Source organism: Echeneis naucrates, chromosome 23 (genome assembly GCF_900963305.1).
Source record: "Echeneis naucrates chromosome 23, fEcheNa1.1, whole genome shotgun sequence".
NCBI lineage: Eukaryota > Metazoa > Chordata > Actinopteri > Carangiformes > Echeneidae > Echeneis > Echeneis naucrates.
In genome coordinates this window covers 10,562,192-10,589,297 of record NC_042533.1, presented here as the reverse complement: position 1 = coordinate 10,589,297, position 27,106 = coordinate 10,562,192, and the positions used below count along the sequence as shown (strand labels likewise).

The window sequence follows — 27,106 nt, the reverse complement described above, 5'->3', positions numbered from 1 at the left end:
GTCTTTTTGGCGTGTTGGCGTGTTTAGGATTGGAGGAACAGGTGGCTGGTCTTCTAAAGGCTGCGAGGTGCTGAATAGGAATAACACCCATATAAGCTGTCAGTGTAATCACCTGACCAGCTTTGCTGTGCTGATGGATATCTCCAAGAGAGAGGTGTGTGATTTGAAATGTCCAGCTAAGCTTGCTTTGGGCCATTTGATGTATGTGTAGTGACTTCTGACCTGATGTCCTGAACACACTCCATAGCATGGCGATGTTCTCCCCCTGAAGATCGTCACCTACACCACCGTGTTGGTCTCCCTCGTCCTTCTCCTCATCACCTTCATCCTGTTGTGTCTGTTGCGTCGGCTCCGCTCCAACCTTCATGCCATCCACAGGAACCTGGTGGCAGCGCTCTTCTTCTCTGAGCTCGTCTTCCTGCTCGGCATCAACCAGACTGATAACCCGGTGAGTGTGTGTGGCGTTTGGTTCGAGTTTTTTTTGTCGGTGACTGATCAGCCCTCTCAGATGAACTCAAGTAGGCCTTAACCAACACCAATTTTATGTTGTTTTACTATTTATGATGTTGATGATTTATTTATCATTTTGCTGCATAAAACTGAGGTAACATTCATTGCAACATTTCATCTGTTTATCCAGAACCTTTATCTAACATTTCATCTGTTTATCCAGAACCTTTATCTAACATTTCATCTGTTTATCCAGAACCTTTATCTAACATTTCATCTGTTTATTCAGTACCTTTATCTAACATTTCATCTGTTTATCCAGTACCTTTATCGAACATTTCATCTGTTTATTCAGTACCTTTATCGAACTTTTCATCTGTTTATCCAGTACCTTTATCGAACTTTTCATCTGTTTATCCAGTACCTTTATCTAACATTTCATCTGTTTATCCAGAACCTTTATCGAACTTTTCATCTGTTTATCCAGTACCTTTATCTAACATTTCATCTGTCAGCCATTTGTCTGAAATTTAATCTGAGCCTTTAAACTGCTGACTAGTTTTCAAGCAGGTGACTCATATTTTTGTCGGATGGAAATTGATTTAAAATCACCAAACTACCCTTTAATGTTCCCAAACACCCTGGCACTCAGAAACTTATTAGGTACTACTGGTTAGGGATCACTGGATATCATACAGACACGCATAACTTCTCCCATGCTTGTGATGGGATTGGGGTGTCTTACTGTGGTATTTTGTGTATTAAAACTACCAGGAATCCTACAAGAATTAGTTTGGCCCGCAGGCAGCCATCTAATGCTGGTGTTGACAGAGGTTTTACCAGCCTCAATGGGCCAAGCTTTACCTCCAAGTCTGTCTTTATTTGGCAGATTTCGTGTTTGGATGCTCCACTAATAGCTGAATAGTGAGACAGGCTGAGTTCACTGAGCCGAGTCCGGTCTAAATGTAACTGTTACTGTAAATATCTTTATTTAAAGAGTTGTATGATACCGGCTGAGACAGTGTAGATTAGGTGGATCAGACAGTGGTGGGTTTGTTATGTAAAATCCTTAATCTAGTTTGGAGTTAGATTTCTCACAGTAACAGCCACACATTTAGATATACAGTAAAAGATCAGAAGGTGTGGGAACCCTCTGAAGTCTGCTGAGACAGACATTTGGACACACACACACTTCTGTGGACCAGTAGCAGAGACATGCTGTGACTGGTACCTGTCTCCAGAAACAGGCCTCAGGGCAATATGCCTTGGCAAAGGTTTCCCAGAACAACTTCATAGTTTTCACTTGATAAATCTCTTGCATGTTTGTGGTAAAGAAAACATCATTAATCTGTTAATGGAGGGGTAATCCTTTTTTATGTAATGAGGTCGGGAAAGTTGATATCCTTATTTGGTCTGAGGGAGACATCAGGACAGAGTTAGACTATGGACCAAAAAAAAAAAAAAAACAAGTTTCTTTTTTAAATGTAGATATAACTTTATCTTGTTGAATCAATGGGAACTGGACTGTTTTGAGCAGTGGTCTTTTTAACCATGTATGTAGTTCATTGTTCTTTTTTTCTTTTTTTTTTAAGTTAAAATGTGTTACTTCGTCTCCCAAAAGTTGCACAGTCTAACTTTAAGACATGACTGATATTCCTGCTAAACCAGATGTCTACAGTCTTATGTGAAGATATCACAAGATCAGGTCCAACTGCCAATCTTGGAGCACCATGATGGGCACTCATTGCCAAGGCCTAACCATTAACCAGATGTACATTTTGGCACTGACCCTCAACGGAGGGAGAGAACTGTTCAAAGGCAGTCCATGGTGTACAACCTCACTCATCACTCATACTCTTTCAGCTTTATTATTTTTACTTTACTTTGGGTACAAACTCAGACTTTTTTTCAGCATCCTCTCTCCATTTGACTCCATTCCACTGAGCTGACCAATCAGATGTCCTCCCCTGATCCACAGCATCAATCAGATTTGATGGTTTCGATTCAGCTTCTGTTGTGGGAGATTTGTCTTCTTCTGGTAGAAATGTTCTGACTCATAGTGTTATGACTGGGATGGAGATGACTTGCACACAAACAAACCACGCTCTGCTTATCTTTACCTGTATGAGTTATAGTGGAGTTGAGTCTTCACGGAAAACAGCAAAAGTACTAAACCTTGTTTGTTTTTGTTTTTTCATTGAATTCTGAATTTGTGTTTGTGTGTCAGGACTGTGGAATGCTGTCAGTGTGTGCCCAGGGCCATCTGCAGAATGATTTATTACCCTGTCAACGTAGTCTCTCACTCTCTCTTTGTCACACACACACACACACACACACACACACATACAGCAATTCAAAGCATATTTAAAATATTGTATCTTAACGTCTTGGACATTCCCTGACATACTGCATTCCTCCATTTCACCAGCAGCAGACGTGGAAATGGGAGGGAAAGGAGGTAAAGGGGTGTGTGGATAGGCTGAATTATCACTACTATTCATTTATTGGTGAAGTATGTCATGAGAAGCTATACTCCCATTCCACGTGACTATTTTTATCATCAGTTTATCTAATTATTACTACTTATAATTTGAACTGTTGCTGGAAAAAAAAAAAACATGTCCATCACAGTATTCTGTAGGCTTGTCGGGTTATGTTCCCATCACTTGTTCTGTTTTCCAATATTCAGTCTAACAGACCAATATTCCAAGAAGTTTGATTCACAGTGATGTGCATGTGTGATGTGAGATGACTTTTTCTGTCTGTTTTTGTAAAAACAAACTCACCTGGTTTGCAAAATGACGTCCCTCGACTCATACTGACTCATTTCTGTCTCTGTCCTCGCTCTAGTTTGTGTGTACAGTGATCGCCATCCTCCTTCATTACTTCTACATGTGCACCTTTGCCTGGATGTTTGTGGAGGGGCTCCATATCTACCGCATGCTGACCGAGCTGCGCAACATCAACCACGGCCACATGAGGTTTTACTACGCCATGGGCTGGGGCATACCAGCTATCATCACTGGTGAGACACGCAAACACACACATACGCAATGCAAGCAAACAGGGCAATTGCAGATGGCAGATTGTCAGGTCGATACGCGCTGAGACTTGTCTCTTCTGAAGAGCCAACGATCCTTGTGAGAAAATTATTGAACAAAAGAAACAAACAAAATAAAGTTGGTAGGTAGCCAGAAATTTCCTGTCTTAATTTTCGATATACACTGTATATTAAAAGAGGATTTAAGCAGAATGAATAGGAATTTTTTTCTATGACCAACATCAAGGGAAAAGAAAAACTTCATTCGAGCTGAAATATGATTGTGTTTGCGTTGACTTTGCCGTCTGTGTGTGTTTGTGTAGGTCTAGCAGTGGGTCTTGACCCTCAAGGATATGGGAATCCAGATTTCTGTTGGCTTTCTGTTCACGACACACTCATCTGGAGCTTCGCAGGACCCATCTTTGTGGTCGTCCTGGTATGTGTGAGAATTCAATGAATACCCAGACACCTCAGCTGTCACAGACTCATCTGAAATGAGACATGATGTGATATAAACGTGCGGTGCAGCAATGCACTAATTAGTCATCACAGATGCAGTCAAATAGATAAAAGTGTAAGGGTGACATTAAGTTGGACAAACATGCTCACTCGTTCATCCTTTCTCTCTGTCTTGCTGTAGGTGAACATTGTGATCTTTATCCTGGCTGCGAAGGCTTCCTGTGGGCGCAGGCAGAAGGCGGTGGAAAAGTCAGGAGCCATGTAGGTTCCACCTTTACTGGCACCAACATCCTCAGCATCGATCTAACCTTAATAATGAGTGCATGTCAGGATAACATATTCCCTTCTCTTCTCAGTCCCGCGCTGCGAATGGCCTTCCTCCTGTTGCTCCTCATCAGCGCCACCTGGCTGCTGGGGCTAATGGCAGTCAACAGCGACGTTATGACTTTCCACTACCTCTTTGCTGTCTTCAGTTGTCTGCAGGTGACACCGTGCTCATCTTTGACCTCTAATATGTCTCAATGGAGACCTTTCGTGTTCTCACTGTAGGAACTAAAAAGTATCTGATTAAGATTAAAGCGTATAGGTGATTTAACCTTTGTCATAGACACTGAGTTGTTATAATAAATAATCTTTCTTTTGCTTTTTTCCCCACAGGGAGTCTTCATCTTCTTCTTCCATGTGGTCTTCAACAAAGAAGCTAGGAAAAACCTGAAGAACATCTTCACAGGGAAGAAGAGTGTACCAGACGAGTCCAGCACCACAAGAGCGTCTTTGCTCACAGTGCGTGAAAAGACACAAGCAAATATCAATTCCAGTGTTGTTTATATATATATATATATATATATATATATATATATATATATATATATTATATTATTATATATTTAACTTATTTTATTATTTTTTTATAATAATATCTACTTCCATCCTCAGCGTTCTCTCAATTGTAACAACACATACACAGAAGACGGGCCATTGTACCGTTCGGGCATCGGAGAGTCCACTGTCTCCTTGGACAGTACGCTCAGGTCAGCTAAGAGCCGCAGCAGCTACTTGGCTTACACACTCAGGTACAACACGCTCACTGACTGCATGGCTGCTTTTACTGCACTGCTGCATGGCGTGTGTGTGTGTGTGTGTGTGTGCGCGCGCTTGCACGCATCTTTGAACATTTTCCATCTCTAACCATCCTCCCAGCATGTCTACTGATTCATCAAATGTCTCACACATACTAACACACCCCAAGCCCCTAATTTACACACACACACACACACACACAGTTTATATTGTAAGCCTTAAGCTACTTTTCTGGGCTTCTCTACTTTTCAGGCTATTGGTTTCTTTGCTTTCATACAGGGATGCTGCAACAGGGTGCCTGCTTTATACAGAAACTCTGCTTGCATGAAAGGCCAAGCTGATCTTTGCCAGTGCAAAGCGCATGTTTCCAAACTGATATTTAGATACCTCGGCACAGGAACATGACACCCGCTGTGGATCCATACACATTGCTCATTTATACAGTTATGTTGTAGTGTGTTGTACATACTCGTGTGTAAGTTGTGAATTTGTAGCATTAACACAATAGAGATGTTAAAAATTCCCAATAGAGGTGTTTTTAATGTCTGCCTTAATCTCAACCTGTGTGTGAGCACCACAGTGGTGTTTTCAGTGCAGGGAAGTGTTGTTACATATACCTGGTGTTTTACAGAACCAAGGTTAGGTCTGACTGTGTGCCTCGACTCATAAAGCTGTCATCTAGGTAACGCGAACTGACACTTGGGTCAATGAGAGCAAAAACGCTAGCGGGGAGCAGCCAGGCGTGCTGCCTTTGTGAGACACACAGGATAAGAGCAAGGGAAAAGGGGAGAAAAAGAGGGAGACGTGCATGAGACATGAAACAGGAGGGCGATGGGATTCTACCTGTTGGAAGAAGGAATCTAATACAGGCATACGTATAGTTCTTCCCTGCGGCTGTTGGCATGTGTTCAGCCATCAGACAGGTCAGCGTCTCAAGTAGCATTTGTGCCCTCCAGCCAACATCTCAGTACAACCTGGAATAAACAGCTGCAAGAGGAGAGGACAAAATGATAAAAGCTGCTGCAACCTGGTAGCCTGCTCAAAAAATGTGTGTCCATTTCATTTATCCGCACCATAAATGAATGAAAGCAGACAGTGATGCAGGTCTAAAAGTCCTCTTTCATTAATCCATCAATGGCAGATGTGTTTCTGTTGATCGTTCAGCAGCCAGTTTATTGACTTGAGCCAGCTACAAGTGTACCTAAAGCACAGTTTATTATTTGTTCCAGCCTCTGTTGAACAACAGAAACATGTTTTGTAATGAGAGATTTTACATGGGTTGTCTCAAACATCAAGTTCGGGCTTGAATTAATTTTCTTCTCTGCCTACACCTCTACTTTTCCATTCCCATTTATCTCTGGCTTTCCTGTCCTTCTCTCTTCCTTCCTATCTGCCTTTATCTGTGTAGGGAGGAGTCTGGTCAAAAGCCCAGTGTCTCTTCAGGAACAGCTAAAGGACGCACAGATCTGGACGGACCTTTGTTTCACCGTAACGGCACCAAAGGAGATGGTGAGTTCACTTAAGCTTTTCATGTGTCAGTTGTAGGCATTAAGTTTCTTCGCTCACTTCGCTCCTTGTTCCCATCAGACTCCGACTCAGATAGTGAGCTGTCAGTGGATGAACACAGCTCCTCCTACGCCTCCTCCCACTCCTCCGACAGCGAGGAGGACGATATTGACGTCAAGCCGAAGTGGAACAATGAGAGGCAGCCCGTCCACAGCACACCTAAAGGTATAGATCTGGTCATCAGCTTTACTTTACTTTGACAGGTATATTTACTTTTTGGATTATCCTATATTTAAAAAATATTATATAAATATGATTTTTAAAATTGTGTTTTATAGATTAAACTCATCAAAAAAACTTAAAGTAGTGGTAACAGATCCAATGCCAAAGTGAAATGCCTCCAGAAAAAAATATTGAAGAATAAAATACAATCTATATTTTATGTCAATATCTTTTTTATCTTTTTCTCGTAAGATACTTACAATAAACGTGAATGTATTTTTATTTTCTGCATGTTTTACTTGTCCTGGAGCATCAACAGGGTGGCGATGGTTAAATTTTTCAGAATACTTCATAGACCATCGGTCATCATGTACAAAATCCGAGTCACCGGAGCAGACTTGAGTTCAAGTCCACTCCCTTTGCAAATAAGAGAGGTTTAAATCAAACACAAATTACACTACTGTCATCTTCATTCAAATGACATAAAAACCAAAGAAATTCCCTTGAAAGCATGTATGTGCTTGTGCACGTGAGGAGTCAAATAGAAAGATGTTACAGTATTAATGCACCTACCAATATTATGACCAAGAAAATGTCCCCCATCTTCTCAATGTATGAGTCTCAGTCCGAGTCCAAGTCAGGACCAAGTCAAGTCCAAGTCCTGCCTTCAAGTATGACATCACTGCTACAAGATACATACAAGAACTACACAAGACTGTAGGAGAAAATCAGAGTGGAATTTAGTTTTAATATTGAACAATTAACTTCATCTTTTCCCCCCATCAGTGGAGTCAGTGCCTAATCACATGAAGCCTTACTGGCCCACCGAGGCCACCACAGCCAGTGACAGTGAGGATCCTGGGGGCGCAGAGAGACTTAGGGTGGAGACCAAGGTGAATGTGGAGCTGCACCCGGAAAATAAGCTTAATCATGTTGGAGAAAGAGAGAGAGAGGCACTCCAGGAGAGAGACAGACAGACACCAAGCAATGCTAAAGACACAGCGCCCCCCGGCCAACCCAACAGCAACAGCAACCACCAACCTGAGCAGAGGAAAGGTAAGAAGAGGATCCAATGAAATGAAATAAATTAATTCACATTGTTTAATTGATCTGGAATGAACTATTTGTCCAATTCAGGTATTCTAAAGAATAAGATCAGCTACCCTCCTCCGCTGACCGACAAGAACATGAAGAACCGTCTGAGGGAGAAGCTGAGCGACTACAACTCCCCCACCATCACCTCCCCTCCACCGATCAACAACAACACCACATCCTCCCCGTCACCCACCTCCATCAACATCATGGCCCCTTCGTCCCAGCCACCCTCGCTGGCTTCAATCGACGATAATCACTCTGGCATCCACGGAAACAGCTCCCTCATCAAACCGCCTATTGCCCAGCGGCCACCCGTCAGGTCCTCGCCAGCGGGCATCTACCGGGAGACCAATGGGGGAGTAGCCATGCACTTGAAGTCAGGGACGGTCAATGGAGGCAACGAGTCTGACTCAGAGTGAGTAGTGTTTGAGAGATTGTTGGCATGTAATAGCAACAATAGTTTTATTGAGCATGAAAAACATCTATAATAATACATTTCAATCAGTTGTGCAAATGCATCATCTTGTCATAATTTGAATCACTGAAAAAATATTTTTGACCAAATCAATTGCCGCCTGAAAAAGTCTTGCCTATGGACTTAAGACTAAATAAGAATAACTGTTGATGATTATTATGTCAACTGATGCAACAATGCATGTGTCATAATAGTAGTAGTAATAATAATAATAATAATAAAGGGAAAAGTTGCTGAGATTAGATAAGAAGACTGATTCCACTCATGTGTCTGGTTGCGAAATAGAAAGCTACAATTATTTAGCTGTATGAATACATACAGACATGAAAGTGGTCTCAGACTTCCTCTCTAGCCCAAAGCAAGAAAGCAAACTACCCTAAATGTCAACCTGTTCCTACGGCATGAAATAATATCGTCACCCACCTCAGATGTTGCACGATGACTTTCCTGCATGCCTGCAGTAATTTTTATTTGCACGTTTTCACCTTCCCACCTTTCTCCCTGCATCATTCCCCCCTGCACCCACCGCTCCAACTTCCACCCCTCTCTCCCCGCCCCCCGCCTTTTCCTCTAACAGTGGCAGTAATGAGACTTCGATCTGACCTGTTAGGAAAACCCAGACCAGCCTGCCCTTGTGAGAGGACGAGCGGGTTGAAACTGTTGGGGGGAGGAGCGCCAAGAGTTGAGGGGGAATGAAATGAAAAGATTGAAGAAGAAGATTTGGTGAAATGGGGGAAAAGATCATTTTCCTTGTGCCTGATCTGTCCATCCACCCTTCCCCTCGTGTTCCCTCTCTCTGGAGAGCAGTATTAATTGCAGACTTTAAGACTGCCCGAGACAAGATAATAAGCAGAGATACCGAAAAGATGTGAGAAATAATAAAGGGAATGTTGTGTTGGACTGTACCAAGAGAGGATGAAATGGAGCCATATGTGCCAAAACCACTAAATGAAATGGCAGAAGAATGCGTTGCAAGCCCCAAAAAGCTCACAGTAATGGGGAGTCCGTGACTGTATGTATGTTGCTTTCCCCATCAGCCGCTGAAGTAAGGACTGTTGAACTACACCTTTGGGCCGCTTCTTTCTCATGGAGAAGGGCAGACCACTGTTCACGAACCCATACGTGCTGGTACAGCCTCATTTGTAGTCGGAAAGAATTTCACCGACTACAAGTCCCCTAAAGCATCAACAGACAGAAGCCTGACACAAGCTGTTCTCACTGACTTTTGCACACCTCCAACAAATTGATGCCGAACAGTGCGGTCACACATCAAGTGCTCTTTTTTTTTTATTCCTTTTTTTTTTTTTTAACTCAAAGAAAGGCTACCCCAGCCTCTCGATGCAGTGCATTTAGAGTGTAATTAATGTGTAGATACTGTTAAAGGTGAAGAAGAAATGATCTATTTTGTATTTCAGCTGTAGCAAGGACAAGTTGAATTAAAAATTGTTTGCCTGTGTCACATTTGGATTGTAAGAAATCACTTGATATGCTGGCTTAATCAACTGAGAACCATAATCTGTGTGCCTTCTTTCTGGATTTATGCCTTACCCATTTTCACACACACACACACACACACACACACACACACACACACACACACACACACACACACACACACACTCACTCACTCACTAACTCACAGACACTGTATTAGTCTGTACTGGGCTTTCGGATGATGAAACACACTGTCTGGCACATACGAACACAGCAGATGCGAGGTTGTTATGTGTGTGTGTGTGTGTGTGTGGTTGTACCTACTGCACAGCACAGCTTCAATGAACATTAATCATATTGAATGGAGGGGAATCCCGTCTCTGGTGAAAACACAGCTGAGCACCATGAAGCCTTCTTTTCCAGCGTCCATCCTACCTGTTTGCCTAATGCAACAAAAGCACACCTGTTTACCAAAGGCATCAAATACAGTGCATGGTTGAGGTCAGTTGCCTCTTACCTCAATTTCCTCACAATTTCAGCAGTGGAAAAAAAACAAACATTTGGGACTGCAACAAAAACAAAAGAAGCACAGAATTTGAGGATGGATTTGATGTTAGGACTATTTCTTATAGGAGCTAGTTAAGTTTTGCTTTTAGCCAATGTTTGTATTAACAGCTACTTACCAGTTTAGAAGAAAAGGTGCAAACTCTGCATCAAACTTTCTTTGCTCACCAAGAGCTGTCACCAGTGATGGAAAACAAGATCAACGTTACCTCTTTTCTTTTCTTCTGCTGAAGTTTCCCTGTTAACAAGCCAGCCACTTTCCAATGCAGCGTCACTCTAAATTCCAGTCTACCCTGAAATAGTAAAGCGGTTTAGAGGACGTATACTGTACTCTTTTCTTGTAAATGTCCAGCGACAATCACCTCCACCACCCGCTCCTGGCCAACATTTGGGACACATTAACCCAGAACTGATATGATTCACCTTTTTCGTATGATGAGCTCTGAGTTTAAAGAGAAAATTGCCCCAGCTCAAATACATTTTTCAGCTAGTATAAGTCAACATAAAGTCTGGTTTACCACTGTCTGAAAGCCTTATTTTCCATACACACTGTACAACCCCAGTGTTTTGCTCTCGTGCAGTCAATGCTGCCGATAAATGTCCTTGTTTTTTTTTTTGTTTTATTGATCCAAGACACTGGAAATGTTTTGTAACATAATGTATATTTATTTTTTATGGTTTTACGACACTGGAAAGAAAAGATGATTGTGACTGTAAAATTAAAGACAACATGATGAATTTGTAACCACGTAGTAGCTTTTGTATATCCATCTTTTGGCTGGAAGGGAGCATTGTGAGCTGAAACTCTATTCAGTATCATCCACTGTTTGGATCAGACAAGCAATGAGTAACAGAATCTGAGACTATCTTACCTCGTAGTTTTAGAGTAGGCAGTGTGTTGTAGGTGAAGTGTAAAAGAGAGGTCTCAAGTCCGTACTTAAATGTGCTGGTAACATGGCTGGAATGGAGATGTGATATTATGATTCCTGTCTATTTTTTGCTTTTTACATTTTGTTGTTCCTGTGTTGAGGGAAACTAGGTCACTGATAACAGGAAACTTTCCAGTTCAGTAGCTATTTACTGGTCTGAGTCGCAAGATATCTAGATGAAGCCAATCAAGACCCGTTTCTGTTCAAATGCAATGAACTTGAACTTCCTCTCTTGAATAGATTTTTGAGCTATCTAATGTTTTACAATATTTTAATACTCAAGTATACAGTACAAATATGAGGTGAGTAAATGTACAACCCCATTCAAAACAATGCATTTAAAACACTTCAATTTTTTTCCCAAAGCCTCTACTTATGCTCTTCTGACTGGTTCAAAGGAGGTTGGGCTTATTTTTAGAAAAAGGTGATGTCACATGCTTCCTCCCACCAATCAGAATTCCTCAATACGTGAATTAATGTCTAATACCACATTGCCATCACAGGGTAAGCCATGTTGCATACTTCCATGCCTCTTTCTAAACATTTCAAGCTCAAAGTGATACATGAACATGTTATTTTGTCCCAAAATGTATTTATTTTCTTTTGTGAATATTTCCTTTTATATTAATGAAATGTAACATAAAGCAGATGAAGAATAATCCAGTAGATGTGGAGGGTGAGATAAACTGACCAAGAGCTGGAAAGAATTCAACATAGATGAGTGATTTCAAACAGAGGCTCAGTCTGAACGGCTGTGTTTGCTATGGAGATGTTGTCCATACAAGGTAATGTGTAGGGAGAGCAGTCTGGCTTAAGCCTACTGATCAGTGTAGAGCAGGCTATCAGACACCTGAGTAAACCTATAGTGTAAAGTCGGCACATTGTTGGTCGGAAACAAAAACATAAGAATTCTGTGTTTATCAAAGTGGGTGGGAGGCTTTTAGGTATGTGCGCGTCTGTTGGAGAGGTTTAAATCGTTCAGCGGAATTGTCCTTTACGCGCTGGCTTTATTCCCAAAAAAGTCTCTTCTCATGGCAACATTTGTTCAGTAAAGCTTCGTCTTAATATTCTTTATTTCTGTATGAGCACATTACAATTCCAGAAATGTGTGCAGTAAGAAAACCTTTTGCGTCCACTCTTGTCTGGATCTGGTGTTATACACACCAGTGGCAGCACCTGTGGCAGATGAACATGTGCATCTTTTTACAAGGAAATCAAAATGATGCGCCCCCCGAAAGCAAAAATAATACAGGCATAGATTCCTGCACATATAAAGCCAACAAACAATGATTTTTACCATATTATTACATCTTCATTATTTATCTTTTTTAACAGTTTTAACCATTTCAGTGTGAGATGAACTATACATAAACATGAATCACAAAATATTATCTTAGTGTTTTCACCTCCACAATTCTAATCCTTGAGCAGTGGTGGCTGGTTAATCACAGTTTACACAACTTATTACTAAAAAGGGCTTGGTAAGAGATGTCTGCACATTTAATCTGTAAATTATCTAACTTTTTCCATTTGTTGAATGTTTTTTTATAAGTGGTACCTGATTTAAAGCAGGACTTTGAGGTTTTGAATGAAAGGAAATGGTAATACAATTTCTAGACTGAGGTTCATGCCTTAAATATGCCGCTGAAGCCAACTACTAAATCCAATGCTGAACTTTAAATTTTTTTCTGCTCACTTAAAGACAGACAGTTCGCTCTGGCATTCCTCTGTAATCAACTTGCTACATGAAGCCCTGCATGCAGTGTTTGTCTATGGGAGTTTGACTCCTGCCATATGTGCCAGATTAGGAGAGATGCACTTCTGTGGCGGCAGATCAAAGAGCTGGGGAGAGGTAAAACAGGAGCTTGAGTGCTCCCTCTGCTTGAGCTGAGGATTGAGGGTGGGGGTGTCCTTGTGTCATTGATGTAATGGGGTTTTTGTAAGGTTAGAAGTCATATCAGGAAGTGGAAATAGCAACTGTGCCAAGTCCATCACAAAAATACGTACACATGGACAATGGAGCCTGCTGCCAATGAGTATTGCCAAGTAAATTATTGTGAACAGTCGGAGTGAAAGGTTAGATGGGAGATTCAGGTTTCAGTAGCCTAATAGGTGTCTAGTAGTCATGGCGACCGGAGCCGAACCTCCCTTAAGGTGACAGAAGGTGCAAAGATGAAGTAAGGAGCTGGAGCAGACGCACCATGTCAGATTGTGACAGGTGGCAGGGTGAGTCATCACTATAATGAAACACTTGTGTTGTCCCCACAGTCCCTATCTTCTCCATTACATGACATTACATTCACTTCAAAAACTGTCAAAATAAGTCTCATTTTAGTGGGCTGGATATCACTTTAGAATGAAAGTTAGGCCGGCGCTGGTGGCTGGTCTCCAGCTCAAGCTTTATCAGACCAACCCTCTAACCCTAACCCTCCTCTTTATCTCTGTCCCATCACAAGAAAGCAAACTAAATAATTTAGACTCTCCAGAGTTGGCAGTCTTAACCGTGACCGATGAGACCAGGCAAGAGATGAGAGGGCAACAACATACTATTCAACTGCCATCTACTGGCGGAGAATGGAAAGCCAAATCTCAAATTGGAGCAATCTAAGTGTGGCTTTGGAGGAGAGTTACTGAATGGATGGAGGATTAATGTTATTCAGTTGGCACAAAATTGGATTTAAAAGTGAAGGTTAATTGACAAAATCTTGTCTTTTAAACTCTAAAAAATTTCCATAAAAAACGAATTTATGGAACTTAAATCATAGTTTGAAAGGATCATTAATCATCATCATTAACTATCTTCAACCAAGCTACTATTTGAGCTGCCATTTTGTACTTTCCATCCAAAACAGTGACATAGTATTTGGTATCAAATGGTCATTTGATAACAACCACTGATTTAGTTATGGATGACTTTGTGTTTGAAGTTATGGTTACAATTAATTTTAAGGGAGCAAGCGACAGTGATTTATGTTGCATATGTAATGGCTCCTCAGAAATATGGTATTGAAACCAGTGTGGAAGCTGATAGAATATGAATAAGTCAAATTTACACAGTTCTGTCAAATCTGCAGTGATGAATGCTGCGTCTTAAGTATTTTATTATAATAATAAAGACAGTCATTAGACGGCCTTCTAAAATCATATCTCACTATTTGCTAAACCAAATTGACATAATTTAATCAGCCATCTCATTCAAATGTCTTTTTGAATCAGCAGCCTCATGATCTGGCCTCCCTTTCCTCCCATATGTCCTATTATTGACTTTGGACACTATGCCAGTTGCATAAGCCATGCATGGTTGTGCAGCCCTCTAGAAAATCTTGGCTTGGGATTAAGAGGTTTATTACATGGTTCTAAATGAGCACAGAGGGAGGATTTGGGAAATCTCAGCAGTGGTAGTTTTGCTAGAAGACATTGAAGAGGATCAGAGAACCCATTGTGTGTGTATGTGAGCGTGACTGAGGGGAATCCCATCTAAAAGCAATAGTCCACTTGTTTGCTGCATAATCTTTGAAGACTGTGCAGTGGTTTCGCACTGTTGCTTACAGTATTTACAGATTGATGTTTCCATGGTTATGCCAAGTGATCCATCAATATGTGGCTGAATTAACCTGGACGATATAAATAGCCTGAAACATGGCTACTGACAGAATTCAGATATATGTGAGCCACAAAGCCTTTTGAATGATGGTTTCAAAATGATTTTGCAATAAGGAGTATTAATAGATTGGTTTCATGGTAGGTCAAATAATTTCATTAGAAATTAGTTTTCCCTGAAAAAAGATCTACAATAACAATAAAAGTAGTAGTATCTCTGTGCATCCACGGAAGGAAAACAATTCTCACACAACACACATTTGAACAATTAACTACTTTGACCAGAAATTCAAATTTGGATGGAAACATTTACAGTGTGTCAAGAAATAATAAATCTCGTCACTAATGAGTCCCCTTTTTAGCCATTTGGGGGCAGTCTTTGAATGCAATGCTGACATTGCATTACTGCTGAAGTTAATACATTGACCTTGTTGGAAACTGTTGCCAATATACATATCCAATTACTATGTAGCAGCAGTAGCATTCATTATGATTTATGCTTTTGGATATCTGGCAAATGTACATCCAATAATTGGGGGAACATTTGGAAGAATTATTTGGCTGTTTAGCTGCTGTTACCTACAATGTTTACAAGATGGATGCTAACTTTGTCAGTCAGCTGTAGTACAGGCAATCATAGTCATGACATTGGAACCAGACGTTGTGGTTAGTCAAACCAAATCCTGATTATATCAAGACAAAGCTTTGCGGAGCTGAGAACTGTCCTGTAATAATTCTCAGTCAGTTCATCATGACAAGCAACAAGCTATCAGCCAATAAAACCATTTGATCCATGGCAAATATGAAAGTTAATGAACTGTCAAGCTCTGATAATGATTTAAAGACGTAATGGATCATAATGGAAATCCACACCTCAGAGAACATTCCATTAACAGCAAATTAATGTGAGATAATGAAATGGGTATTCTAATGGGCGGAAACAAAGCTTTGCTTATGTTACTATTACACTATACAACTATAGTCATTCCAAGTTCATTTCATATCACCTGATCAGTGATGCAACATAATAATATAACTGCATATTATATAATATCATTAGGAAATATTCTAGAAATCAGGGAGTCAAAATGCACCCTTTTGTTTAGGGTCTGCATGGAAAATCCTTGCCCTTACTGCTGCTGACACACATTTGCCTACACAAATGTGAAGGCAAGGACTGGGTGTCCGGATCTGATCACACAAACATGAACTCCATGACAACATGAACAGTCAGCAGGGGTTGCAGCTGGTTGACGGTAAGACACAGCCATGACTTCTTCTGTCTCTTTCAATGTTCACATGCAGGATAGGACTTAATGTGGGAAAAAAATATTGGCAATGCTCTCAAGTCTGGTCCACTTCTACTCTAACACGCTGAGTTCTTATGTGGGCTGCTAAAAGTGTGATTTTAGCGCTAGTATGAGGTGTCAGCATGACAGCCACAGGAAAACCAGGCCAAAGCTCTAGTGAGAGTATACACTTATCCTCATCTGCCTTATTGGGGTTAGACGGCAGGCAGAGAAAGTACTTGTGATTTCCTCCCTGTGATCTATTGTCTCATCTCAGAGGTCAAGAGTCGTCAACTCCTGTTCCTCGCCCACTTTCCACTTTCTATTTCTACTTTCTGAGACGACTGCACCGGCTTTTGACTTTCGGTTACTTAAGCAAGACAAGGACAGTCTCACAGACTGACAAGACAACCATGCAAAGGTTAGTACCTCAAAGCTTCAAGTCATTATTTATCCATTCAAACTAAGCTAATACATCCACCCACAGCAGCTCTTACCAGAGGTCAAATGAAGGCATGATTGGAACTACTGTTACTGATTTGTATAGACTAAAAGCCCACAGGATATAAACTGATAGAAAGTAAAAACTGTGGCTTTTCTAAAATCAAACACAATCTTGCACAATAAACTCAATGTAATACTTCACCTATGTTGAAAATTAATCTCCTAGTTTAAAAAGGAATCAGGGCTTCTAAGGATACTAAGGCCATGCTGTCATTTTTCCGCCCAAGGACTTTTTAATGCAATTTATGTTCCACAGTTAAAAGCGTAATTCATTTTAAGCAAATTCAATCATTTCTCCACATATATTTAATCTTTTCCCATGACATTCCTGGAATGATGAAGAGGGCTTTGCAACAGCGTTGAACACACACACCATGTCATTTCCTTAAAGCTTCCAAAAGAAGCCCTGGAATCAAACTGTATCATTTGGCAGAAGAAAACAGACAAACCATTGGAGAAATCAAACGTAAAAACCAATCATGAGCATTACAGATTTAGTGTTTTCACCTTTGCATTCAAACACTTTATACATGCTTGAATAGAATAGGTAAAGGATAAGCATCCATGCATGGAGGGATTTGTTGGGGTTCTTTAAATAAATAAAGAGTTTGGTCTAGACCTTTTCTAAATATAAGGTCAAACCGAAGTCCCTGGAAGATCACATTACGAAGAACTACACTTGGTACCTTCCCAAATGACAAATCACAGCAGTCAACAAATGCTGCAGCCACATTATGCTTTAAACATTATGCTGCTTCATTCTCAGATGAAGCAAAGGATGATGGTTTGTTGAGAACATTTTTGACGTAAGGCATTCATTCAAATCAGGAATGACCTAAGACTACTACAGGAGAATCCCACTGTTGTCCATCATGAGTATTACAGATTTAGCACGTCCACTTTTGCCCTCAAACACTGAATACATGCTTGAATAGAATAGGTAAAGCCTAAGCGTCCGTGCGTGGAGAGATTTGTTGACTGAATAAATAAAGTGTGATACCTTCTGTGTATGTCAAGTTCCTTACAGTAACTTTGTTAGGATCTGGCGCTATATAATAAAAGGTGATCTGATTAATATTGCTGCAGAGATGATCCATTTTCTGTGGGCTGGATGTGTAGTCACAGGAGGCTGACATGACGGCGGCAGCAGGGCGGTGGTAAGGAGAGGCGTGCGTCCGAGCCGCGGCCCCTTTAAGACGGCGCCGCCGACACGCTGACGAAATTTCCTCGGCCCTGCTCACTCCTCCGGCGGCCGCTTCTGAGAAATCAACAAGCTCCGGGCCGACGGTGCTGGTGAGGGCAGCTCTCTCCAGGGAGGAGAGGGACCCAGCTGGCGTTCATTTTTATTTTTGTTTTTATTTTTTAACCCCCCCCCCCTCCTCCAGTCACTGTCTACCTGCCTAACCGCTCGGCATTCAGCGGTCGGATATGGAGGGACCGAGTGATCCGTTCTGGCAGTGAGACTGGCGCTAATTTGGACGTCCTGAGCAGCAGGTGTATCGAAAGGATAAAGCGAGGCGAAAGGCAAAATCTCCAGTGTTCATGAAACTTTGCTACGATTTACGTGCTGGGTAAGATCACTTAATTCCCCCCCTCTTCACCGGATCCTACCGCGATCAAATGTCTGACTGGCACAAATAATCAAGGCTGCTGTTTTGTGTCATCCTGCCGATCATTTAAAATGCGGATAATTCGGTCGTCTTGTCGTGTCTCCTCATGTTACAGACCCCCCCGAAAAAACAACCAAGCAAACATCTCCGTCCATTTGAGGTGTTTTCATTTTCTTGTTTTTTCCAGTAAAGTCGAGGCCCAACTTAAGAAACGGTGTTAATAAAGCTTTAAGTCTCACGGTCATCTGTATTCAACACAGTAGTTTGGCCTAGCTAACGTCTAACGGTCGTCCGCTGTCAACACACTTTATTTGTTAAATAACGGACATTTGCGCTTTTTAACAGCGTCTTTTTTAGTCTTTACTGTGCATGAAAGTCTGTTCAAACAATGTCCCAGAGCAATGATATAGCTTAGCTGCTTTTTTAAAAATTGTTATTATTATTTATCTTAAATGTATTTTAAGCAGGCGTGCTTGCAGGGTGTCAGTCTTGGTCGCGCACTTGTGACATGAACTTGGAAACTCCACAGCTAAACATTTTTATGTATAATTTATAATTATATCAAAAATAAATTGGGGTTTATTTTAAGATAAACATGTTAAATCACTCCTCACTTGGTTTCATGCTAGGGTTAAAGGCGCATAATTTAACTTAAAGGTGCCTAATTATCTGAGAATTGCAGGTCTGGTGTGTTCACGGACAGTAGGGAACGCTAGATTTTGGATAACTACGTTTTTTTTTTTTTTTTTAATAAATGTTTTAAAAAGGGGCTGTCAATCAAATGAAAAGGAATACCTATTTCACAGTCAGTGGTGGACAGGGTTTACTTCACTGTCCTGGATTGAGCCTGTTTTTTCAACCCCTGAGTGCTCAACTTTGACAACACTTGACCAGCCAAAGGAGTGAGGGGGCAGATTGGGCCAGCTGTTTGGGAGGAATTGATTGCTTATATCTGTGTTTATGTAACTGCATGGTGAGATAATAGCAGCAGAGTAGGAGGGATGCTGCATGTCTGGCAGGGAGTACAAGGACAGTGTAATAGGGTAACAACAACAAAGTATTTAGGTACTTAAGGAAGGCCTTACCCTCATCATTGCTCAGGTCACTCATCTCAATGGCAGACTGTAATTTGGGTATTTTTTTGTTTTTTTTTTATGTTTTCACAAGAGAATTACAAATTCAAGGTTTACTCTGACGTGTTTTAGAATAAATAGTGACTGGTGACCTTTGTTTGGCAAGCCTACTCAGCATAGATGCATTTCTTTCTTTTTTTTTTGGCATTTGCATAATTGTAATCTATAACCCCTGACTTATAATGACGGAGGAAAAAAAGCTGCAGTGACATAAATTAACCCAAACATGGTGTCGGTTTTGAAAAGTGCATGTCATAAAGATTTTTTTTTTTTTTTTTTTTTTTTTTTTTTTAGTCTTGTTCAGCCAATTATATGCAACCCACAGGGTTCAATTAGTGGGCTGGATAAAAGCTAATGCATTTCTTTTCTTCCTACCAATTTTTTTTTTTTATTATTATTATTACTTTTTTGTCCAAATTTGTTGAATGCCTTCGGCGCTAGGATTTCTCCCTGCTTGAGGCCCTTGTTTAGTTTCTGACTACAAACAGTATAAAATTTACCTGGTTGGCTTACTTAAAGTATTTCATCTGCACCCTCCTCCTTTCCTCCTGCCCCATACCAAGGGTTGACATCAAATAAAAAGAACCTTGATAAAATAACGTTCACAATCGGACTGTATATGAATTTTGACATTGTGATCTAAGCCTACTCAGAATGTGTTTAGTGAGTAGCTACTCTGGCAAAAAATTTGTCAGCTTGGTGAAACATTGTTACTTGTCGGCCAAAAATATTTATCTTCCTGTCTTCTCACAGTGGTATGAGACAGAATGCTTTTTCAGATCCTTTGGGTCAACTGTCACGTTTCACTTTTTCATTAATGAAAGAAAGTGAACCTGGACGATGCTGGAATATGTAATATTTAAGGGCCATGTAAATCCTGTTCTTTCTCTTTGTCTCTCTGAGTGTCTCTTGAAACCTGTTGCAGTTGACAATAGCTGCACTGGCAGGTTTGTTGCTGTTCTGAGCCTTGTTTCTGCAAAAACCAAGCACCATGGATGAATGATGATGACGACAATGACAGAATGGCCTCAAATAACTATTTAAGTGACAGCACCTGTTAAAGGAAGTATGGTTTGCATCAGTCACCACAGTGGAAAGACTATAGCATAGCATTTCCAGCTAACAAGTAGTTATTGTCATACTTTCTTTTTTTATATTTTTGTGAAGCAAAACCTGACGGACTAATGTTCTAGAAAATACACTTGCATAGAAAATGTCCTACTTGTGTCAGTACCCTAGCCTGCATTGTGCTCAATAGTATGTGCCTGTTTGAGTGCATCCACTGACCCACTTCTCAGTCAAGCATTGCTAATTGGCAACAGTGAAATAGTATGCAATTGTGGTTATAACCACTCTTGTCTCATATGCCTCTACCAAGCCAGTATCCTCTTTAAGATGTTGAGAATGCTTTTTGAATGTTGAATGGGGGGATGGTGACAGTTTTGGTATGTAGTTTTTGACAAATATTTAGCATTTTCTTAAGCAGCAGTAAGATTTCCTCTTTGCATTAGCATAAGCTTTTCATAGCTCAGATAAAGCATAAAGAGTGAACACTAAACAGAGTATGAGTACCTTGAGGTTAAATTATGTTGGATTACATCATTTGGTTTCTTTCTCTTCCTGTAAAGACAATTTCAATACAGTCAGACAAGCTGTGCCATGATTGTGTTGTCTTTCTAAAGTGCCTGTTATGTTTATTGAATATTTATTCATTTTTTGTTTTGTTCAGAAACTACAGATTATTTTCTTCATTCATCAGATGGTCCAGTACAAAATAAAAATGAAAACTCAAAACACAAGAAAACACAAGACATTGCCTTTTGAAATGAGAAAGAGAGCACATCCCTACATTTCAGAAGCTGTAGCTGTCCTCAGATTGACATGTTTTCTTTTAAACAATGGCATAAAAGATTAATTAGTTAGCAAAATAATAGTCAGTCTCACATGAGCTCTTTCCATGACTGTTTGTGGTATAAAACTGAGTAGCGCTGATGTAGGACAAAGGGCACTGGGCTGCCACGAAAGTGAGATCCACACATAACTGTGATTGGCTTTTTCTGCAAGTCTGACCTCTTTGGACAAGAGTAACCTCCAACTACTCCATGTCATTAGTAGAAGATTACTCGGAAAGACATAAGATCACATTCCCATGCGCACTTATACACACTGACACCCAGTTACAGTATTAGGGTTGAGCAGTGAATACAAACTCGGCTTGCAAAACTACTCACCCCTGACTAATGTGTGTGGTTATAAAGCATCAGCTTGTAAGTGCTGCTGCATTTTCATATTGTTTTGTATGCACATGTGTGTTTGGGTCTGTTGTGAAAGGCGGATGGATGTGTCTTTGTGTTTTTAACTGAGCTGGGCAAATGACTCATGGAGCCTGATTGTATGTGTCCTTACAATAACATTAACAGTGATCAGACCTTGAGCTGAAGCCCCTACCTACTCCTCCGCCTTCCATCCTCTCTTTTCATCTTTTCATTCTCTATTGAAGATGATGTGGTTGAAATTGCCTCTGGACTAAAGAAATCCTTAAAAGGAAAATGAATAAAAGAGAGATAACCTGCAGAACACCTCAGCAATATAATATAAAAGCGTGAGAACATGTTGTACTTTTAAAAACAAGCTTACTTTCTGCAAATTACAGCAATTATCTTCAGACATGGGTTTTCAGATGAGCTCTAAATTGAATAGTTAATTTCTGGTGTTTATTTTTTAATAAGTACTGTAGATGGACATCTCATGCAGGAAACTGTAGGTAGTTTGAGCTGACCAGTGACTGACTAAGCTGTAGTGTGGCAGATTTTGTAGCAGGTGTCTTGACAAGAGGAGAGAAATATTTATTAACCTGCAATGTTTCCAGTCACCCCTCAGGAAAGCGATCAACCCCCCTGTCACCTCTGTAATTTTGTTTTATTTGTGCTCCTGCAGGTGTTTTGTATATGTGCAGGTATGTCATATTTGCTTCCAGGAAAAAACCCAAACAGTTGAAGCCTTTAAGCCCACCTGTTTACTTTACTTTTGGTACAATACTTCTCTTGATATAAATTGCATTTCCCTCCTTGTGTCTTGCCAGTGCAACTTGGTCCTTTTTTCTGAAGATGCAGAGCAATACAAGATAAACAGAATTGGTCAACTGGACTGAGAGAAATGGACTCTGGACCTTTTTGTTTGCACAGATGCCTTGCTCTCAACAACTAATTAGTTTACTCACACAGTGTTTGAAATATGAGTAAAACATAAGTCTATGGATATCTCAACAGGTGTCTATTATTTTGATATTTATTAATATTCCATCCATGTATTATCTAGCTGGAGCCAATCCAAGCTCACATTAGGTGAGGACGGGAAACAACTTGGGTAGATAATCAGAGTGTTGCAGGGCTGAGATATTGAGACAAAAAAATCATTCACACTCACACTCATGCTTGTGGGCAATTTATAGTCAACAATTAACCTAAACCTGCATATGTTTAGGTTAACTGAACCCAAAGTGAATGGGCACAGGGAGAACATGCAAACTCCACGCAAGACAACCCAAGGCCTGCATGGCATTTGGACCACCCTCCAGTCATGTAGCAACAGTACTTGCCACTACAATTTGCCACCCATCCATTTATTGATATTGTCACCCTCTTAAAATTATTTTTACTTTACTTTTACTTAATTTTTTTTGTCTAAAGATCATATATTCAACAAATGGTTCAGTTTTTTGTGTTTCCTGAAAAATCTGAAAAAAATTACTTAGGCGATTATTTATTAAGAAGGCGTCGATATTCTGTTTGTAAATGTATTAAATTCATCAGCTAATAATTCAGGAATCAGAATAATTTCTAAAATGATAGTCTAAATGTTTTTGGCAAAAGGCAATCGGGTAAATACAGTTTCACAAGAAAGTAAAGAAGAAATTTGGCTTTCAGGGGATATTTATAGCAGTTGTTACAATAGTTGTTGTCTGCTGTCGTTTTCTGGACCATTAATCATATCAGTTAGGCTGTTATTCATAAACAGACCCACAGTCAATCAGTGGATTTGTATCTGGGCGGTGTCTTTACTACTCATCTAGTCCAACCAAAGTATTTGGAAGATCTCTTTCAGAAGAACTCCCAAATGACAAATCACAACAGTCAAAACATGCTACAGTCACATTCACTTATACATTATGTTGCTTCATGCTCAGATAAAGCAAAGGATGAAGGTTTGTTGAGAGAATTTTTTTTTTTTTTTTGACGTGTGGTATTCATTCAAATGAGGCATGACCATAACACTACTACAAGGGAATCCCACTGTTGTTTCATTCAGTCAGCACTTTTTACAGGCTAGAATCAACACTTGGGGTGCAGCCTGACTTTAATTAAGTCAGTAACATTGAACTGAAGAGGAGACTGGAATATCTTGCCTAATAACGGTGTAGCACCTGCTGTGTTTTGAACCCTATTGATGTTTATCATGCAAAAACTCACTTAATGCACTGTACTTCACTTATGTTGGCTTACTATTGGTGAGGACTAACAATGTCAAAAAGTGTGTCTGTGTATTGTTTCTGTCACTGGGATTAATTTTACTGCAGTGCCAGACTACTGCTGCAGGAAGCCGCAGCTTGACTCTTGCTTCTCTGTGTGCAGTGACATGAACAGCCCCACTATTCTGTCATCATTACATTTCGGCCATCAAGACCTAAACACAACCATTAAGCTTCTCAAAAACCTCTCACCCAGCCATTTCTACGGATCCAGCTACGAAAATTTAATTTATAAACGAGGTTAGTAGCTCTGCTGCTCTCAACTTTTTTTAGCAGAAGAGTGAAAGGATGTGGTTGTTATGGGTCTAACGGGGTTTGTGGTTCCATCTTCCTGTGTAGGCCGAGGGGGAGGGCAAATCAGAAGCACTGAGCTTTAAAGGTTGAAGCCTGCCGTGTGTCACGGCTCGTGTCACCTTTGGGGAATTTGCAGTTTGGCGCAAAGCGGTAATTACTAAGGGTCCCAATGTCAGACAACTTTAGATTAAAGTGGATAGGAAGCTTGCATGGTTGTGGAATGCATTACAAAATGAAATATGGGAGGAAAAAAAACATCTAAAAATGATTTATGCTACCGCAGCTTGAAGTCATTATATTGAAAGCTTCTTGAAATGAATGGTCTTTTAAGTGTTGATACTGATCCACAAACAAGTTGGTGTTATTTATATTTTATATATATATTTTTTATGTTTGTGATTCAAAACTGTGGTTCCCATAAATTTGGGCCCTCTTGAACAGTGCAGAACAACGTAATTTCATTACACCCCCACATCGATAACGAAAACTAAAAAACAAAAAACAAAAAAAATAAATAAATAAAAAAATTAATACAATTGAAAAAATGCTAAAATGAGTTGCCATGTGGCTCGTCTTTACTCACGTTAGACTGGCTTTTTAGCTGGATTCATTAACTCAAGTTCAGTACAAATACACGTACCATTACATCCCAGATTTAATATAGAACAACCTTTATTAAAAGAAACCACTTCCCTTTTCATTATCTTTTTATTTATTTATTTAAGGATAGGTAATAAATACTTTTATAGTTGCTCTGCAGTAAAAATTCCTTGAGCACACGTGGGTACACATGGGAAGAAAATGATGGAAGGAGCAGTTGTTATAACAAAGAAATATTCAGGAGCTGACAGCAACTGTCTTATTTGTTCCTCCAGGGTTGCCGTCCGCCATGTTAAGGTAAAGCCCAGGTGCACGGTGTTAACCATGCTAAAGCGCCTGGACAAAATCCGTTTCCGGGGCCCCAGGACGAGAGAAGACTTCCCAGATTTGGCTGAGTCGCCAAATGCCTCTGACAACGAATGTAGCGATGATGTGCAGCTGAAGCCCAAGGCAGCTCTGCGAGACACAGAGGACCTCTTGCGAGACCCTGTGAGTATTCGCCACACATTTCTATCTAATTTGGGACCCGTGGTAGTATTTGCAGTTTTGAGACAGGAAGCAGAAAGTAATTTTTTTTTTTTTTTTCTTTTTCAGTTTCCTCTTTTCTGTCAATTCTGTCAGCTGCCTCTCTTCGTAAGGCTTTCTGTCATCTCTAGTACTTCATTTGTTTATATATATTAAATGTCACACATATATTTAGCCATGACTGGTTCGAACAAGCACATTATTTATTCATGACTGATGAAATACTCTGCACTGGCCTCAATGGGATGCAGAATTTGCTGGACAAAAAATCCCAACAAGAAACAAACGAAAATGGAAGCTGACCTCTGTTTCACCATTCTGATGTTGTTTTAGTGTCATTAACAAGACTGATATTCATTTATGGTTAAAAAAAACAAAAAAACATTTTGATTCTTTGTTTTTTATTTATACAGTCTTCTCTTGTTATACTGCCACTTAGCAGCAGAGGAGAATGATGGATTGAGGGGTTCTTATGATAAAGAAAAATGGAGGAGATGACAGTGATAAAGCTTTTTCAATGGTAAACGTAGAATAGAGATACCATACAGCAGCAGGAGCAGAAATAGGGAAATCAGTGGGGAGATGAACATCTACTGGAGAGCAGGAAGGGAATAAAAAAAAATAGAAGGAGAGAAAAGATTAAAGCGGGGAAAGTGATAAAGGAGGCTAGAGGACAGGAATTAAGCTTCCCCCGACTAGATTCTAATATCTAGAACAGTGGTCCCCAACCCCCGGGCCGCGGACCAGTACCGGTCCGTGGGTCTTTTGAACCGGGCCGCGCAGAAAGAATAAATAACATACATTATTTATGTTTTATTTATTATCTGAATCTGAGCTATGTTTTATTTTGAAAAATGACCGGATTCTCTCCGTTACATCCGTCTATGACTCACTCTTGAGCTTGTCTCGGTCACGTGATACGTTACTGCTAAAATTAAACCCACAAGCTAGCGAAATGATTAAAAAAGGATAGTTTCTTTGTGAAGGTGAAAAGGCCCAGTGAGGAGACAGAAGAAGAGCCTGAGACTTCCATGAAAAAGAAAGCTGCATTTAGGTTCGGGGTTAGGGGGCAGAGAGGATGTTACGATGACGCTGCTAATAAAGTTGCATATGAGTGCACAGTGGATTCACGTTTATTATGACATTTAGAAAATAGCACAGTTTTTATGCCGATCGTATAATTTTATTTTGTTGCATTTATATGCCACACCTTAAAGGCTGGTCCGTGGAAATATTGTCTGACATTAAACCGGTCCGTGGCACAAAAAAGGTTGGGGACCGCTGATCTAGAAGAGAACAAGCAAACACAACCACTGTGACAAACAGGTAAATAAGAAAATAAAAAACTCCTGATCTTGTTTTCTGATGGTTCTACCGCCCACGCTAGACACTGTTCACATTTCATGAAAGTGCAGCTGTCTCATCTTTGTGGATGTCTAAAAACATCAGCATTGCTGTCATTATTGTGCATGGGCATGAGAGGGAGATACCTGAGTTAATTTCACCAGATTAGTCACTTGAATTCATCATTTCCTGAATGGAGGCATCAGGAATCTCTGAAACTCTACTCTATAGTGATTCCTAACATCAATTGAAAGCTAGCCAAAGCCTGGCGGTAAATGAGTGGTACTTCGAGAGAAATGCACCATTAAACCTTCATAGGCCTCACTGCCCCTTTTTTTTTTTTTTTTTAATTGGTTCTACAGCATTACCTTTTTTAACAACTCATGTAGCTGACCATGTACAACATTGCTTTTTTCACATGAGCT

The 27,106-nt window shown here is 40.2% G+C and overlaps 2 protein-coding genes across 5 annotated transcripts in view; both read left to right on the top strand.

Moving 5' to 3' along the window:
• celsr1a (cadherin EGF LAG seven-pass G-type receptor 1a) overlaps window positions 1-11,579 on the top strand; it is a 78,601-nt gene extending 67,022 nt beyond the window's left edge. Inside the window, exons 24-36 of one of the 2 annotated variants that reach the window (XM_029494789.1) lie at window positions 28-154; window positions 248-448; window positions 3,301-3,475; window positions 3,814-3,926; window positions 4,131-4,210; window positions 4,306-4,432; window positions 4,607-4,732; window positions 4,886-5,022; window positions 6,438-6,538; window positions 6,617-6,760; window positions 7,544-7,813; window positions 7,895-8,267; window positions 8,938-11,579. In XM_029494789.1, the coding sequence (XP_029350649.1) occupies window positions 28-154; window positions 248-448; window positions 3,301-3,475; window positions 3,814-3,926; window positions 4,131-4,210; window positions 4,306-4,432; window positions 4,607-4,732; window positions 4,886-5,022; window positions 6,438-6,538; window positions 6,617-6,760; window positions 7,544-7,813; window positions 7,895-8,267; window positions 8,938-8,965 (2,002 nt within the window). In that variant the 3' untranslated portion in view covers window positions 8,966-11,579. The remainder of the gene's footprint in view (window positions 1-27; window positions 155-247; window positions 449-3,300; window positions 3,476-3,813; window positions 3,927-4,130; window positions 4,211-4,305; window positions 4,433-4,606; window positions 4,733-4,885; window positions 5,023-6,437; window positions 6,539-6,616; window positions 6,761-7,543; window positions 7,814-7,894; window positions 8,268-8,937) is intronic. The other variant, XM_029494790.1, reaches the window with a different exon arrangement.
• Window positions 11,580-17,912: 6,333 nt separating this feature from the next.
• The window catches only part of gramd4a (GRAM domain containing 4a), a 35,360-nt gene continuing 26,166 nt past the window's right edge, over window positions 17,913-27,106 (top strand). For 2 of the 3 annotated variants that reach the window (XM_029495185.1, XM_029495184.1), the window contains exons 1-2: window positions 17,913-18,218; window positions 25,088-25,301. In XM_029495185.1, coding sequence (XP_029351045.1) covers window positions 18,190-18,218; window positions 25,088-25,301 — 243 coding nt within the window. In that variant the 5' untranslated portion in view covers window positions 17,913-18,189. Of the gene's footprint in view, window positions 18,219-24,313; window positions 24,363-25,087; window positions 25,302-27,106 lie in introns of those variants that run through there. The other variant, XM_029495186.1, reaches the window with a different exon arrangement.